The 18872-nt window shown below is 44.3% G+C and overlaps 2 protein-coding genes across 2 annotated transcripts in view; one reads left to right on the forward strand and one right to left on the reverse strand.

Moving 5' to 3' along the window:
* myo10 (myosin X) overlaps nucleotides 1-1005 on the forward strand; it is a 105239-nt gene extending 104234 nt beyond the window's left edge. Inside the window, exon 41 of the mRNA XM_079285468.1 lies at nucleotides 1-1005. This exon is cut by the window's left edge and continues 10 nt beyond it. Coding sequence (XP_079141594.1) covers nucleotides 1-101 — 101 coding nt within the window. The 3' untranslated portion in view covers nucleotides 102-1005.
* Nucleotides 1006-5337: 4332 nt separating this feature from the next.
* marchf11 (membrane-associated ring finger (C3HC4) 11) lies at nucleotides 5338-16472 on the reverse strand (the record flags this gene model as incomplete). The annotated part of the gene is made up of 4 exons (XM_079285464.1): nucleotides 5338-5648; nucleotides 6203-6395; nucleotides 9055-9210; nucleotides 16110-16472. 4 exons carry the CDS (start codon nucleotides 16470-16472, stop codon nucleotides 5338-5340), a joined length of 1023 nt encoding a protein of 340 aa, XP_079141590.1.
* Between the last annotated feature and the right edge of the window lie 2400 nt (nucleotides 16473-18872).

Genomic DNA, 18872 nt, shown 5'->3' on the forward strand with positions numbered 1-18872 from the left:
TCGCCAAGCTGATGAAGGCCTACATCAGCATGATCGTCAAGAACCGCTACAGCAACTGTCAGTCCGTCAGCAGCCACGGCAGCCAGTGCAGCGCCTGGTGAACGCCGCCCTTTGACCTTTGAACTTTACAGCAGCGGAGGGGTTCGAGTGCGGCCGCCGCCGGACGCCTCGGCGCTCTGGAGGCAGCAGCTCGCACAGTCGACCTGTCGGACTGACTCTGTGGATGCTGGAGACAAACCACGAGGCTCTTAACCTCAGTTAGCTCAAGATTAGCATTCTGGATGGTTTCATTCCAGAACATGAAACATCCACACCTGAGAGTTCACAACTAGATCTCATCCTGATGATGACACACCTGAGAGTTCACAACTAGATCTCATCCTGATGATGACACACCTGAGAGTTCACAACTAGATCTCATCCTGATGATGACACCTGAGAGTTCACAACTAGATCTCATCCTGATGATGACACCTGAGAGTTCACAACTAGATCTCATCCTGATGATGACACCTGAGAGTTCACAACTAGATCTCATCCTGATGATGACACACCTGAAGCAGGCTCCAGGGTTCAGAAGGTCGAGGGGCGGAGCTCAGGATAAGACACTGACGACACCACGAGCCCGACTTTGTACAGAATTGATGAATCGTCCTCAATATCATTTTCAGTAAAAACGTCGTTTCGTTGTGTAATTTGCGTCTTGAAGCCCCGAAGGGCTCGAGAGCCTTTGAATCTTCAGGTTTCATGAACGGGATGAGATCTCCAGAGAAACGATCAGTTATCCGTAAAGTGACACAAAGATGACACGACGTTGTGTTTAGCAACAGAGTGTCAGAATGAAAGAGCATTAAAGTCAAGTGGCTCGTAGCGTCGGAAGTAATGCAGAAGTAATGTGCTGTGACACGACAAGGTGTGTGTGTGTGTGTGTGTGTGTGTGTGTGTGTGTGTGTGTGTGTGTGTGTGTGTGTGTGTGTGTGTGTGTGTGTGTGTGTGTGTGTGTGTGTGTGTGTGTGTGTGTGTGTGTGTGTAAATCTAAAATAAATGAAGCAGAGAAGATAAAGAACAGAAGTTTCCTCTGCTGAGAAACTCTCTGGGACTCGACCTTCTCGATCTGCTCGCTGTAAATATGATGCAACTGTACTTTTTAATTTGTGATCGATTGTTTTCGATGGATTTTGCTGATGACTTTGAATAAAGGCCACACGAGTGCCCGTTGACGCTGACGCAGGGCGAGCTGAACGGGCCTCTGTTCTCATCGATGGTTCCTGTCGGACCAGGACCTGAAGCTCCCCACGTACTTCTGTACGCCGCAGCCTCCGTGCAGCTCCGCAAGTCATTCTTCTGGTCGTTTCTTATTGTCGCTGGTGCACATCCGCAGTCTTTAGTTTGGATTTGTGCCATTTATCACATTCCTTCTCCAAACCTCCACGAACCCAACACAGCGGCTTAACGTTCTCTTGTTAAAAACCTCGATGGCTGCGAGAGACCGGGTCCCGCTGTGACAGAGATCTTACTGTCAGATGTAAACGGTTCCAGGTACATCCTGTGTACATCCTGTGTACATCCTGTGTACATCCTGTACACTCATGAACCTTTGTCCAGCCGGACCTTTAATGTCTCTTTTGTAGTTTTATATGATCTTTTCTACCAACGTCAAGTACATTCATTGTTGTAATTATCTGAATGGAATTTAGTCTCTGAACACTTTCTCAATTAATTCTCCAGCAAATGTAGATAATGATAATATGACACTACATACAGCATTTAACCTGTCTCAGCTGTTATTAATGAGAACCAGGAACTCGTTCAACGCTTTCAATCGGCCACTAAAACGACTTCTTTCTGTCATTATTGTTGGAATTGCAGCGACACAAACATCCCCTTTAAACTGCAGTCTGCAGTCACCTGTCACCTGTTCATACAGCAATGCACTGCTTTAATGTCTGGGGCTGTTTTAATATTTGGGGCTGTTTTAATGTCTGGGGCTGTTTTAATATTTGGGGCTGTTTTAATGTTTGTTCTTGCAGAATAATAACCCTGCAGTCATTCTTCCGTTTTGACCCCCAGTGGTCTTCTTTTCTTTAGTACATAATTATTTGCAAGCACTTAAAAATGTACGAAAGCCACAAAATATGACAGAAAGCCAAAGATTGCAATTGTCATTGAACCGTGCAGGTGAAGCAGTTATTTAGCTGTAAAGACTGTAAAACAGACGCAGTGCCCCCTTTAAGTTGTCAGACTGCAGTGACTGAACATTGTGATGATGAACAGGTGTGTTGTGATGATGAACAGGTGTGTTGTGATGATGAACAGGTGTATTGTGATGATGAACAGGTGTGTTGTGATGATGAACAGGTGTATTGTGATGATGAACAGGTGTGTTGTGATGATGAACAGGTGTGTTGTGATGATGAACAGGTGTTGTGATGATGAACAGGTGTGTTGTGATGATGAACAGGTGTATTGTGATGATGAACAGGTGTGTTGTGATGATGAACAGGTGTATTGTGATGATGAACAGGTGTGTTGTGATGATGAACAGGTGTATTGTGATGATGAACAGGTGTGTTGTGATGATGAACAGGTGTGTTGTGATGATGAACAGGTGTTGTGATGATGAACAGGTGTGTTGTGATGATGAACAGGTGTGTTGTGATGATGAACAGGTGTATTGTGATGATGAACAGGTGTATTGTGATGATGAACAGGTGTGTTGTGATGATGAACAGGTGTGTTGTGATGATGAACAGGTGTGTTGTGATGATGAACAGGTGTGTTGTGATGATGAACAGGTGCGTTGTGATGATGAACAGGTGCATTGTGATGATGAACAGGTGCGTTGTGATGATGAACAGGTGCATTGTGATGATGAACAGGTGCGTTGTGATGATGAACAGGTGCGTTGTGATGATGAACAGGTGTGTTGTGATGATGAACAGGTGTGTTGTGATGATGAACAGGTGTATTGTGATGATGAACAGGTGTGTTGTGATGATGAACAGGTGCGTTGTGATGATGAACAGGTGCGTTGTGATGATGAACAGGTGCGTTGTGATGATGAACAGGTGTGTTGTGATGATGAACAGGTGCGTTGTGATGATGAACATGTGCGTTGTGATGATGAACAGGTGCGTTGTGATGATGAACAGGTGCATTGTGATGATGAACAGGTGCGTTGTGATGATGAACAGGTGTATTGTGATGATGAACAGGTGTGTTGTGATGATGAACAGGTGTGTTGTGATGCGATCGATGGTATCTCGGTGTGAAGGACTTGCTCAGCTGGACTGTGTGCGCTGTAACATTCCTACAACATTTCACTGGAGCTCCGCGGGCGGCAGATCCACCCAAAGACGCGTGTGCAGGTTTCTTCCACGGTGCCTTGTTGTATATTCTGTACACTATGTTTTCCATGTGTGGCTTCTCTTTTGGTATGTTTTATATATAGACATATATATGTATTATAATCACATGGCTGTACATTTTAAACTGAAAGTCTTTATCTTCTACTTTTCCTCCTGAATGATGACGTCATGGTGATTTTCTGAAGATGTAAATCTTGTATTTGTCTCTACTGACAGTGGACCTTTGACACAACGCTGTCCTGCTGTTTTTAATCTGTGTCAGCTGTGTGACGTATTGAACGGATGATTCTAACAATAAATGATGACAAGAGTAGTTTTGTGTTTGGAGTACTTTCTGTTATGACGTCACAAACTGACTGTGACATCATGAAAGATGATGATGTCACAGTTTCAGCTCTCAGAAAAGGTGCCGCTCGCCGTCGTCTGAAAGCAGCCATCGTTTCTCTGCCCGGCAGCTACGTTCTGTTTGACATCAGGCAAATGACCCACGCTGCTCTCTGTATATAAATATTCTTTATACATCACATCCACGTTACATTCAAAAGAAATAGAAATACAGCAAACAGCAAAAGTCACATTCAAGTCTGTGCTGAGCACTGAGACCACATTTGCAGCCTCCTAAGGCACCAAAGAAAAAACAAATCCAAAATGACCTCGGGTCGAGAACACAACCACAAACACCACGACCCAAACCCCACGGGGCTCCTGGAAGCCCAACAGAACGATCGTTACCGGCGGTATTCATACCGGGACGACGAGTCCGAGCATCAAGTTAAGAAATGACAGAAAACGTCCATATTTGCCGCTTGCGTTGAGTGGAACTGAAACCTCAACGTCTGTCTGGCAGCAGTTGGTTTTGTGCTCATTTACGATCCGTTAATCTCTGAGTCCTTCGTCCTGAAGGACATGAAGAGTCACGTGTCTTTATTGGCCGCGAACAGCCAATATACAGCTCAGTCAGCCTGATAATCAGATGATCAGACTTTTGTTTTACTATTTTAACTCGGTGTTGTCTTCATGTCAGCGGATTTTCTGGTTCGGAAGATTTGCCAGCAGGGATGTACCGATACCGGCGCCAGTATCAGGAACCAATCAAAGATTCTGCTCATGTACTTATACTCTAAATGAATCGACTCCGATACAACAACCAGTTCAACTTTTCGTCAAAGTGACGTTAACCTCTCGTACCGCAGCAGTTTGGAGTCAATTTCAGGATCAGCGATGATGACACACGTGGAGCTCTTTGTATCAGGAAACCATGAAGTTGAATGTTCAAACGTCAGCAAACGCATCGTGCTTCATGTCCAGTTGTTAACAGAGAGCCGGTGAGGATGAGATGATGAAAATAAAACGTGTTTTAAAGTCATTCTTCGAGCTGTGATGGTGTTTCCTACTGAAAGCTGTCCTGCTGTTGTTTTCTGATGTCTGATGTATTTACAGCCTCACTGGGCTACAGTCATGTTGCTGACATGTTATTTTACACATCAGTACACATTAAACCAAATGTGCAGGATGCTGTGCATGATGTTGACCATGCACAGCATCCGTTACCTCTCACAGACAACTCTGGAACCCGAAACCATCAAGAGCCGAGTGATGATGTGAATGGTCACGAGTTATGAATCCGATCATCTTTCCCATCACGACTTTCTTCCCCACATGACGTGAATGCTGCACAATGTTCAGGAAAAAGAAATGTGATTGTGGTTTTCATGTGTAAATCATGAAACACAGAGACGTGAGTTCATTGAACTGTTGAGATGGTTTTGGGGGACCAGCCCCAGAGCAGACAACCGATTCTAACTCATTCAGAAAGCATTTCAAAAATCTGCAGAAAACCCCCAAAACAACAGATTGTTGAATGTTATAAACTGCCCAGAAGAAGCCCATATTGTTACATTGTTCCCACCCGGTGCGACCCATCAGGTGCTGTGTTCCTGCATGAATGCCGGCCGGTGTCACACCGATGTCACACCGAGGTCACACGAATGACGACCTCTCCCGAGTCACTGTCCTGGCTGAGGTTGCTTCGGGGCACCAGGCCGGGGCAGAAGGGGCCCAAACAGAGGCAGGTCCATGGCTGCGGCCCCAGCTGGGTGGGGCGTACGGGCCCGTCGGGCCCAAAGGTGGCCAGAGGCAACCAAAGCGTCCTGGGGGCCCCGGTGCTCGTCTCCTCCAAGTCCTTTGCCTTGTTGTAGCTCTGGACGTCCCAGTGGAGGTTGACGGCTCGCCAGCGCATGAAGACGCTGTACACCGCTGCCCCCTCGTGGACGATCAAGCCTGTCACAAGAAGAAAGACAGCACAGGAGCCGGTGAGCCTCAGAACAACATGACTCACGCTGAACTCTGGACTTCTGCTTCACAGGTTTTCTTATATGGAATAAAAACTGGTGATTAACATATTATTTCTTTGGATAAAATGTCTGCAGATCTGGGGCACCAGGTACAACATTCTGCTGGTGAACTCATCCCAGTCCACAGATGAAGGGTTAGAGTCAGCGTGACTCACATCTTATTCACCCTCATGTCCTTTGTGAATTAATGACTTAGAAATGAAAGAAGAAAGCTTCTCATGACACCAGGACGTGCATGAGAAGCTTCACGTTTGTAGGTTTTCATCTACACATCCATCGGTGCACTGCAAACAGGAACTGCTGACGGCTCATTCAGCACTTTTGTTGTTGCACAAAATATTAAAATAGGGTTAGGGTTTTAATCCAGCATACTCTAGCTAGTTTCAAATGACTCACATGACTAACCCTGGCTTTCAGTTGAACAGATATTCTGACCAGAGGAACTTCTGCACATTTGTCCCGACTGGTTGGGGGGCTCACCTACGCAGACCAGGTCCATGAAGCCGTACATGCCGTAGCAGATCTGGAAGAGGACGTCGCGGCGCTGCCAGATGGCCTGCGGGCTGAGAGCCGACCACAGCAGCCAGGAGATGCTGGCCACCAGGAAGAGAGAGCCCAGGAACACGGCGATGATCTGCACCTTCTCCACCAGGGTGATGGTGATGGACTGCCACTGCACACGGACACAAGAGAGAACCAGGACTGTTACAAAGAGATATGCCTCATAAGGGGAAGGGCTGGTTGGCCACAAATACCTGCGTGAGCTTAGAGCAGGATTGAATCTAGCTTTTGGGTTGCCGGCAGGTCTTCAGTGTCGTGCTACGCCCAAACATACTAGCCGACCCTCCTCTCAAAGTGCAACCAGCGTCCTATTGTACGATGCTCCTTGTAACACCGGCGCAGATTGTTTTTCAGAATGCAGGAGAGATGGTGGAGGCTTTAGCATGTCTGTGCCGGGGCCCGTTGTGTCATAATGTGGCCACGAGAACAGGACGTCACGAGGGGAAAGAACACAAAATGTTGTGGCGAGAACAAATGTGTGTGTCAGAGCCAAACCACGAACAAGAGGAAATAGGAGCGTGCAGGAGAAGAACACAGAATAACCAACTGGGAAACAGAACGGCGTCGATGCCGAGCGGACGGCTGTGAAGCTGCACGGTTCAGAAGTCAAGACTTCAGGCAGACTCGCGGACAGGAAGCAGAGCTCCGAGCCTCAGCTGTCTGTTTGTTCGGTCTGCCGGCGACTCGAGTCCCATCTGGAGCGAACAGACCTGAAAAAGCCTCGACGTTCTTCAGTGAAGGAACCGATCCAGAAGGCAGATATTTTAAGCCTCGGGCGTCTCTGTCTGTTCAGCTTTGGAGGAAATGAGGACTGAAGGAATCCTGACGCTCCAAACTGACAGCAGAGACCTGAGGAGGAACCAGAGACACTCAGCAGGTTCACAGACAAAGAAACAACCTCTTCTGTTGCCTTCACAGTATGACTCTTGACAACATTGGTTTAGATGCAACTCAACTTTTTTAAACTGAGCGAAACCCTTTGAAAACAAAACACTTCTTCAGTGACGGACGGTCAGAATTCAGAGCATCAATGTCCTGATTTATAGTTACAATGAATGCTTAACTTCCCATGATGCACCCTGCCTGGTAAACGCTCACACATCTTTGAACTCCACAGGTTTGTTTGGTGGCATCCACTGTTGAGGTTGCAACCAACCAAATACTGCTTTAATGGGAACGTCAGAGATATTGTTGATTTATATTTATATGTATGGACAGATTATGGGATCATCACTGATGCTCATTCTTTTTTCAGGTGGAATTCTGCTTTGTCATTGTGGTTGAAGCTGTCTGCGCTACATGGACTGACACACAGCTCAACTTGGTGTGAAGCCTTCGTTCACCTTTTAAACGGTTGAGCACATGTGGCATATTTGTTCACTTTCTTCTCCATTTTATGAGCGATGAGTCATTCGTAAAAGGCAATAAGATGATATTTAAAAGCTGCTTATTGAGAAGGTGAAGAAGCAGGAAAAGTTACATAATTATAGAGCAGGTGCACTTCTACATTCGGGTTTCAAAATGAGTCTCAGCGACAGATGCAGGTGGGTTCACTGCTGTCAGTTTGCCAGTGAAACTGCTTCTACCAGAGAAGCTGTGAATATTCCTCAACATTATCAATCTAACCGGTGGGTCGATGCAGCCGAGACTATAAAAACAATCTCTTGTTAATCCTCCATCATAATTTAGAGAGCACGCTCGGAGGGAGGAAACGGAAACCTCAAATGTTTATGGCAGTAAAAAGGCTGTAAAACGAAATAACCCCAGAGAGAATCTAACGGCTGCAGTTTAATGTCACATCCCTCGTCAAGCATTTAATGGGAAATGAGTGTTTTTCAGGGAGAAGGGTATCGCTGTGTCATTAGCCACGAATTCTCAGTTTAAACCCCGTCTTCATACAAACGTGACTTCATAAAAGGTGCAGTGTGCAGGATTCGATCGGCCAGGAAGAGACTCAAAATTACCATAAAGAACAGGAAACGACTACAAAGACACACAGAATTACTACACAGACATGCAAAACAACCACAAAGAGTCACAAAACAACCACAAAGACACGCAAAACAACCACAAAGACTCACAAAACAACCACAAAGACACGCAAAACAACCACAAAGACACGCAAAATAACCACAAAGAGTCACAAAACAACCACAAAGAGTCACAGAACAACCACAAAGACACACAAAACAACCACAAAGACACGCAAAACAACTACAAAGACACACAAAACAACCACAAAGAGACACAAAACTACAAAGAGACACAGAATTACTACAAAGACACGCAAAACAACCACAAAGACACAAAATTACAACATGTTTGTAAAGGTGGCACCAGATCTTCAAATACAGCCTCTGTGTTTGGACTCTTTCTCGCCGGTCTCTCTGTTCTCCAGCAGACGTTCTGACTGGTGAATGATGTGATTAGAGGTGAAACAGCAGCCTTCAATATATCATCTCAGAGCTCCTTCATTTGGGGGAGTTTTCCTCATTAGAAACCACATCTGGTCATCATATATCCTGAACCTTCACCGAGTAGTTTGAGTTCACTAAACCGAGCTAGACCTGAATCACAGAGGTAGGAAGTCAATCTTTTTTATGTAGTTGCCATTTGTAATAGTTGTGGTTGCTGTAGGCGTGTTTCCACAGACAGAGACATCTTCTGGAGTCAGTGTTTCTCACTGCCTTCTCCACCAACAGTCCCTGCCTGAGGCAGCTGTACCCAGAGAGGAACTGGCCCATGGAATCCCCCGTCCTGCAGTACTTTACCTGCCACGGTGTCTTCAGGTTGATGGCGATGATGTGGAAGCGATAGCAGCAGAGCTCGCAGGTCCAGCAGCCTCGCTCGCTGATCCACTTCAGCAGGCAGTGCTGGTGGGTGTAACGCACCGAGCCGTCGCACCGGCACGGGTTCAGCAGGTCGCCCTGCAGACCGGAGAGAGGCCAGAGGTCAGGTATGATCAGATTAAAATGTGTGGGCAGCAAAACAAAGACTGCTTTAACATTAATATTCCCATCTTGTCTGGTGTATTTGATGATCTGGACCACTCTCTGCAGCGTGATGGAATGTTAAAGAAACGATCTGCCTTTGAGTCGACATTAGAACCTTGTCCTCGATATTTATCTGACCTCCATTTCAAAGGGTCTCCATCTCAACTTCCTCATCATCTAGAGATCCTTGTTTTCAGGCCACAGTTTGGCCTGTTTTCTCTCAGCGGGGTCGTTCATCAAAGACAAACACACAACGTGTTTCACCAGAGGCCTCTACAGCATCGCTCAGATCGATGATCATTTCTCAAAGCTACAGACTCGCGGAGGATATTAACGGCGGAATGCAGCGTGAGATTGATCATCACAGCCGTACAGGTATCCGCGGCCTTCCTCCAGCAGCCACTGCTGCAGCTTTGGCTGTGAGCCGCATACTAACATACCTACTAACATACATACCAACATACATACTAACATACATACTAACATAAATACTAATATACCTACTAACATACATACTAACATACATACTAACATACGTACTAACATACCTACTAACATACATACTAATATACCTACTGACATACATACTAACATACCTACTGACATACCTACTGACATACCTACTGACATACATAATAACATACCTACTGACATACCTACTGACATACATACTAACATACCTCCTAACATACATACTAACATACCTACTAACATACATACTAACATATCTACTAACATACCTACTGACATACATACTAACATACCTACTGACATACCTACTGACATACCTACTGACATACCTACTGACATACATAATAACATACCTACTGACATACCTACTGACATACATACTAACATACCTACTGACATACATACTAACATACATACTGACATACATACTAACATATCTACTAACATACCTACTGACATACCTACTGACATACCTACTGACATACATACTAACATACCTACTGACATACCTACTGACATACCTACTGACATACCTACTGACATACCTACTAACATACCTACTAACATACCTACTAACATACATACTAACATACATACTAACATACATACTAACATACATACTAACATACCTACAAACATACCTAACATACCTACAAACATACCTACTAACATACCTACTAACATACCTACTAACATACATACTAACATACCTACTAACATACCTACTAACATACCTACAAACATACCTACAAACATACCTACTAACATACCTACTAACATACCTACTAACATACCTACTAACATACATACTAACATACATACTAACATACATACTAACATACCTACTAACATACCTACTAACATACCTACTAACATACCTAATAACATACCTAATAACATACCTACTAACATACATACTAACATACATACTAACATACATACTAACATACATACTAACATACATACTAATATACATACTAACATATCTACTAACATACCTACTAACATACATACTAACATACATACTAACATACATACTAACATACATACTAACATACATACTAACATACATACTAACATACATACTAACATACCTACTAACATACATACTAACATACATACTAACATACATACTAACATACATACTAACATATCTACTAACATACCTACTAACATACATACTAACATACCTACTAACATACATACTAACATACATACTAACATACCTACTAACATACCTACTAACATACCTACTAACATACATACTAACATACATACTAACATACATACTAACATACATACTAACATACATACTAACATACATACTAATATACATACTAACATATCTACTAACATACCTACTAACATACATACTAACATACCTACTAACATACCTACTAACATACCTACTAACATACCTACTAACATACCTACAAACATACCTACTAACATACCTACAAACATACATACTAATATACATACTAACATACCTACTAACATACATACTAACATACCTACTAACATACCTACTAACATACCTAATAACATACCTACAAACATACCTACAAACATACCTACAAACATACCTACTAACATACATACTAACATACCTACTAACATACCTACTAACATACCTACTAACATACCTACTAACATACCTACTAACATACATACTAACATATCTACTAACATACCTACTAACATACATACTAACATACCTACTAACATACATACTAACATACATACTAATATACCTCCTAACATACATACTAACATACCTACTAACATACATACTAACATATCTACTAACATACCTACTAACATACATACTGACATACCTACTGACATACCTACTGACATACATACTAACATACCTACTGACATACATACTGACATACATACTGACATACATACTAACATACATACTAACATACATACTAACATACCTACAAACATACCTACTAACATACCTACTAACATACCTACTAACATACATACTAACATACCTACTAACATACATACTAACATACCTACTAACATACCTACTAACATACATACTAACATACATACTAACATACATACTAACATACATACTAACATACATACTAACATACATACTAACATACATACTAACATACATACTAACATACCTACTAACATACCTACTAACATACCTACTAACATTACATACTAACATACATACTGACATACCTACTGACATACCTACTGACATACCTACTGACATACATACTGACATACATACTAACATACCTACTGACATACATACTAACATACATACTGACATACATACTAACATACATACTAACATACCTACAAACATACCTACTAACATACCTACAAACATACCTACTAACATACCTACTAACATACCTACTAACATACATACTAACATACATACTAACATACATACTAACATACATACTAACAGTAGATTAAGGTCAGCGGTCAGCCGGCTCGTTCCTCAGCATGTCACATTAACCTTGTGGGTTTAAGAGGACCGCGGAGTGATCCACCGAAGCAGCGACCGATGAAACATCGAGGAGGATTTTCATACGTTCGTGATTTCTCAGAGGATTTGATGAAAAACAGTCAGTTTATTTAACGGCCAATGGATTCTAGAAACGACAAGAAAGTCTTCAACCGAAGGGCGATAATAGAGCTGTAATATCAACATGTATCTGTTTATGACAAGAGAGGCAGGAAACAACGAGAGAGAGAGAGAGAGAGAGAGAGCGAGAGAGAGCGAGAGAGAGAGCGAGAGCGAGAGCGAGCGAGAGAGAGAAGAGAGCGAGAGAGAGAGAGAGAGCGAGAGAGAGAGAGAGAGCGAGAGAGAGAGCGAGAGAGAGAGAGAGAGAGAGAGAGAGAGCGAGAGAGAGAGCGAGAGAGAGAGAGCGAGAGCGAGAGAGAGAAGAGAGAGAGAGAGAGAGCGAGAGAGAGAGAGAGAGCGAGAGAGAGAGAGAGAGAGCGAGAGCGAGAGAAGAGAGAGAGAGCGAGAGCGAGAGAGAGAGAGAGAGCGAGAGAGAGAGCGAGAGAGAGAGAGAGAGAGCGAGAGCGAGAGAAGAGAGAGAGAGCGAGAGCGAGAGAGAGAGAGAGAGAGAAGAGAGAGAGAGCGAGAGCGAGAGAGAGAGAGAGAGAGCGAGAGAGAGAGAGAGAGGGGAGAGAGAGAAACATGCACCGAATGTTCTCTGCCAGGAATCGAACCGGTAACATTTCCATTAAAATTGTTTACGGCGTTAATCACTCGACCACTCGAATAAAAACAGACTATGGAGCATGACGGTTCATTTTTGACCTTAGAAATTGTAGTTTGAGATCATTAGCATGTAAACTCAAGGTCCACTTACTGGCTTTCTACACTGCTTTCAACACCATCGCATGGTCTTCATCAATGTATAAAGTTTGTACATATAGTCAAAAGTGTCCCCAAACGATAGGAAGTGGACTTCGAGTTAAGATCATTTTCATTCATTTCCAAAACAATCTCAACTCAACGGGGCCCTGACTCATTTGTTCTGGAGCTTTCAACTGGGCCGCATGGTTTTCATCAGCAGATGGAGTTTGCAATGAGGAGGAGTTTGTCAATTATCTCCCGAAAACGCTACTAAGGGGACTTTGAGTTAAGATTATTCTGACCCCGAATTATTTCCAAAACAGTCTCAACTTAAGGAATACTTGAGCTTTCGACCATTGTGCACTGTCTTCATCAGTGGACAGAACAAAGTGAAATAAGGAAAGCTGCTGAAGGAGATGCAAGTACACCTAGAGGTATGATTGTTTTATCAAAGAACTGTAATAACTGACAATATAATCTTAAATCAGGTCCACTTGATGAGGACCGTGGGACGCGGTGGACATTCATGTAAAAGTCCAGTAAGTGAACCTTTATTTCGGACCAAGCGTCCGTGTTGCAGCAGTTGTTGTTTCCACAAACTAAGAACAACTTGGAGTTGAGATTGTATTTGTTGACGACTGTTTGGTCTCATTTGGTGTTGAAGAACGTCTCATTGTGAATCTCATCTGCTCAGACGTGAATATATTTTAAGCGTCAAATTTCTGATTTGCAATGGTCTTGATGACCGGCGAGCTTGCTCGGCCTGCGGGGCCTTGTATAAAAATCAAATATCAGTCTGGACCCGGAGGCAGAGCTATTAGATTAGCGAATAGTGCACAGCCCACGTTGAGGAGACAGGATATTCACTTAGGCCTTTACGGCCCCGACTCCTCTCTTTCCCTTCAGCTCTGGCGGGGATGAAGCGTCCCTCATCGAGGCTCGCTGTCACGAGACAAGCAGGCCGGCGAGAGTGTCAGATTTCAGAGACAGATGTGGACAGTGTGTCCACATCTGTCCAGCCACCTCCAGGAAGGAAGACACGGAGACAGTTAGACTGAAGCATCGCTCGGAGATGATATGCATCGTACGTCCATGTGATTCACGCTTTTATCAACCACATGATGGGGTTTGATTCACTGTGTGTTGAGTGTACACGTAACCTCTGCTTACTGGAACACCTGAAGTTAAACAGTAAACATCCTCTGAAGGAAACTACTGGCTTCCTCCTCTCATGGTTAATGGCATCACGCTTGGACAAAACTACATTTCAGAAGTTATTTGGATGAATCTCAGATTATTAACACACAGATCTAATGGCTGTGTTGTCGTGTTAACAATAACATGGCATTCATTCATAACTACAAAAAAGTAGAAAACCGTTGATCAAAAAGCCGTAGTTTGCCATAATTTTGTGATTGTTTTTATGTTCATGACTGATGTTTTTGTAAAACTGTCTGTTCAGCTGAACAACTGGAACCTAAAGCTTTCACTTCAGTTCTTTAAAACACAAACATATGAATGTTACATTATTGCTTTTCTGCTGGAGTGCATGAAGGTTAACGGGTCACAATTTATGAACACACGACAAAACAAAGCGTCGTGTTGTTGTCCACCCAGTGGACCTCAGTCATGTATCAGATCTGTTCGATATAAATGAGTCACATTCTGTCTTTGTCAACCATTTGTTGTGAGAGTTAAACATTTAGACGTTTAGAATGCAAACGTAATGAAACCGGTGAGAAGTCTGAGAGAGAAATCACTCACGATGACGTCAGACTCTGAACCCGACGTGGTGAGCTGTCCTTGGTGCTGAAGTCTGATTTGAAGCTATGCTGTTGTGTTTTAAAGTACTTTCTAAACGAATTCATCCTTTTCTTTATGGACAACCTCGTGTTTCTTTTGCTGCTGTTCTTGTACCGTTAGTCACTGGTTCCAAAAGTGAGGTTCGGGGACCTAAAGGGTTCCAGGTGATCACCAGGATAATATAATGTCGTTACATATAACTTCAAAGGTTTGGTATAAGGTCAGATATAAGGAGCTCCTGACCTCAGATTGTAATGTTCTTAAAGCAGTTCCCTCCCTGAGAGGGAAGGTGTAACGGTCATAGAGGAAGTGTCATGTGGCTATTAGTCACACTCACTCTGGCTCAATGTGGTTCTCCATTTTTAAATCGATGAAATGGTTTTAGCTGCTTTTAGCCTCTTCAGAGATCATAGATGCTGTATGTCGAGGAAGGACTCACGTTAACTGCTTTATATATCGTTGGGTAGTTTAAAACTTTGCATATTTCAGAAGACGATCACATGTATTGTTAGTTAACTCTGCAAAGTACATTCAGCTGTCGTGTAAATGAGTAAAAAAAAGAACATTTCTCTCTGAATCCGCTTTAATGTCTGAGTGTGAACACATTGAAGGGATTGTAATAGTTGAAATGTAGAAACGTAAAGTCAATGTAACTCATCTGTTAAAAGGTAGAACTCTGATATTCCTCTGTATGTTGGGGGCCTTCTGAGGACCCCTGGTGTAGCCATGCGCTGTCCGTGGTGCTGAAGTCGCTGCAGCAGTTTGAAGGCCTGTGTTGTTTAAATGGGACTTTTCTGTTCGATGTTCTTTAAACTCTTAAATTGGGTTTTGTTTAAGTTGTGACAGATTAAGTCTTGATATGTGTTTTGGTGGTTGGCGCTCCTCACCACTGAAATCTCTCCAATCAGGTCAGTTTGATGTGAAGACGATGTCTCATTTAGTCTCTGATGAATGTCTGTCTGCACCTTTGTCTCCTATTGTGTCTCAACCAAGTCTGTCCTGATAATGAGACCCCGTGTCACACAGATGACCTGCCGAGAGGTCAAATAAGAAATAAAAAGTATGAGTTGCATCAGTGAGCAGTGAGGACTGACCTCACCTTCATTCTATTGAAACCAACTTTCACCATTCAGCTCTTTTAGAAGAGAGGATGTGATGCCACGCTGGTGTATCAGACCTGTGAACGTGTCAGAGGACACACACTCACCTGCTCTGCGCCTTGGAAGCAGATCCGACAGCTGGGAGTGGGGATGCAGGTTTCGCTGCTGCAGTTTGAATGCATCGTCTGCTCTTTGCCCGGTCTGCCTCCGACCGCTCCGTCCTCGCTGGACAAAGTCCCCGCGTCGTCCCCGTCACACGCATCCCTGCAGCTCCGGCCCTCCCGGCAGCCCTCTCCCTCCTCTCCCTCCTCTCCCTCCGCTCCCTCCTCTCCCCGCTCCGCCTCGTCGGGGCTCCGACGTCCTTGGGAGCCGTGCGGCTCGCTTTGCTCCCAGGTATGGCGGTGGGTGATGGTGGTGCCTCCCCTCGCCTCCCCACACGCTGGGCCCGCCTCTCCCTCCTCTGTGCTCATGATCAAATGAAAAGTCGAGATAAAAATGGCATAGACGCCACCCCGACGGCTCACACGGTAATCCACCACCACTGTGACGCCAGGGACGTGATGCAGCCTTTGGGCTCCCAGATATATGCCTCCGCTCCGTGGGTACCGAGCAGAGCTGTGCTCCTGTAGCCGAAACTATGGAGTGGTAGCCTGGAGGAGCTGCGGATCAGCGGCCGGACCCCCACCGGTTCTACAGCGCGTCGGTCGGCTGGAACCGCCTCATGCGCCCCGGAGACCCGGGGAGCATTTCCAAGCAGCCTCCATGCATCGCCGCGGGGACTCAGACGTCCGGATTCCCCCTCTTCCTCTTCCTCTTCCTCCTCCTCCTCCTCCTCCTCCGCCTCTTTAGTCCCCACCAAGGACGCGTGAGGAAGACCACAGGACAACCCGGGTTGAAGCCCCCCCCAACCTGATATGGGCGAGAATTCACCCTGCCGACGGGCTCTTGAGCAAGAATCCTCAAGCTGCAAGTTCTCCGACGAGTCTCACCTCTCAGGAAGCAGAAAAGGACAATTCCCCCCCCCCCCACCCCCCCCCCCCCCCCGGGGAGAATGAGCAATCAATGACTTTGTTATCCCATTAATACGATGAGGAGGAGATCACTTTCCAGCCCCGTGCACGCGCTGTACTTCTGCACAGCCGCTGCAAGAAGAGCGATGAGCTGCACGATGATCCCAGCAGCAGCAGCCGGTCCGCCCATCCACAGGACATGCGGGCTGTGCCCACATGAGACCCGCAGCACCCTCCCCGTGGTGAAGGGGAACCTGCTGGTCACTGTCAAGAGTGGCGGCTTAAAACGTCTGAATGTTAAAGAGGCACATCAGCCCATAAATGAGCAAAACGCATCGAAATAAGGAAGAGTCAAATCCTTTTACTGTGATCCGATCCATTATTAAGACGAGCTGTCACTGCTGGACTTCTTCAGAGGAGGTGGTCTCCTGCCACCAAACCCACATCTTCATTATGAATGATCTGATGGATTATTCCTCAGATAAACTGTCCAATTCAAATGACAGAAAACGACAAAATGCAATGGAACGAATCAAGAGTAAAAAAAACAACTTCAACAGCAGCAGAAGCTGAAACCAAATATTTATTACTTTATTCAACTTGTTATTTTGTTGTCAGTTAGATGCGTTAAAACGCAGTAATATACTGTTCACTATGGACCAATACATAAAAAACTTAATTATAAAATATAAAGTGCCGTTGTGGCATTAAGATGACGCAGATGTTAGAAGTTAGTTATGATCAAAAACGCATTAGACTATCGTACACGTTAACTTACCGGTGAGCAGAGCAGCGTCTGCAGCCTCAACATCTGGAACACTTCTTCCATTTGAGCGGATTTCAAATGTTTCACAAAGTAAATATAGTTTAATAGAAACCTCTCAAAAGATAACTTCTCACTTTAAGGAGTACTTTCCACTCATCGTCACCCAATGCTGAGATCTAGTGGTACAACATCTCATTGCATAAATATCCAGGCAAGCACGAAGAAGCGTTCCCAAAAGGATCAATAAGAACACGAACAATAAATCAAGCTCAGCGTTATGAAATGCATTCAAAGTTAGCTAAACACACACACATTGTAATAAATGACTAGAAGTAAAGGATACACATCTGAAGACACTTAATATCTGTTTTATTATATTGTAATATCTATATTAAAGTAATTGTGTTCACACAGCAGCCTCCACCAGTAGAAGCTCACAGGAGTTCATTTGTGACAATTAATAAAACCAGATTTCTGCTTCAGCTACATTATGACGTCACAAACCATTGATGCTAAAGAGGCTTAAAATAAAGTGTTGCTAACCCATAAACATCCACTGTCAGACTCTAAAAAGACTAAAACATCTTAATTATTGCCGTGATCTCGTATCATCAACCCCATCACAGAGTTTGAGGATTCTTCTTCGTCGGTGAATCGTTTGTCGGAGGAAACGGATTTCCCAAGAAGACTCTTCTCTCTCTCTCTTTCTTCCTTTTCTTTTGAGGATGTCTTTCGCTTTCCGGGGAGCGGGCCAGTAATGGACTCTAATGCAACAAAGGAAATGATCCACTCATGTCCAATCACTACGAAGCACCGATCAATACCAGATCCCCGGGGCCCGGAGGGAGACCGGCATCGTGCTGAGAGCAGGCAGGGCCGGGCCCACGGCCTCCGGTCGGTGCGGGAGGCTGAGATGGACCGACTCAGAGCTCACTGTCGGACAGCGTCTCTCCATCTAATGCTCATTGAGGAGGAGTTCCGGTTCTGATCCAGGAAACACATCAAACCAACTGTTAACACAACCAACGGAGGTTCGTCTGAGAAGACGTTTGGAGAGTCGCCCTGTATCACGGCTTTATAAATGACGTTATTAA

Source organism: Melanostigma gelatinosum (assembly GCF_949748355.1).
Source record: "Melanostigma gelatinosum genome assembly, chromosome: 15".
NCBI classification, from domain to species: Eukaryota; Metazoa; Chordata; class Actinopteri; order Perciformes; family Zoarcidae; genus Melanostigma; species Melanostigma gelatinosum.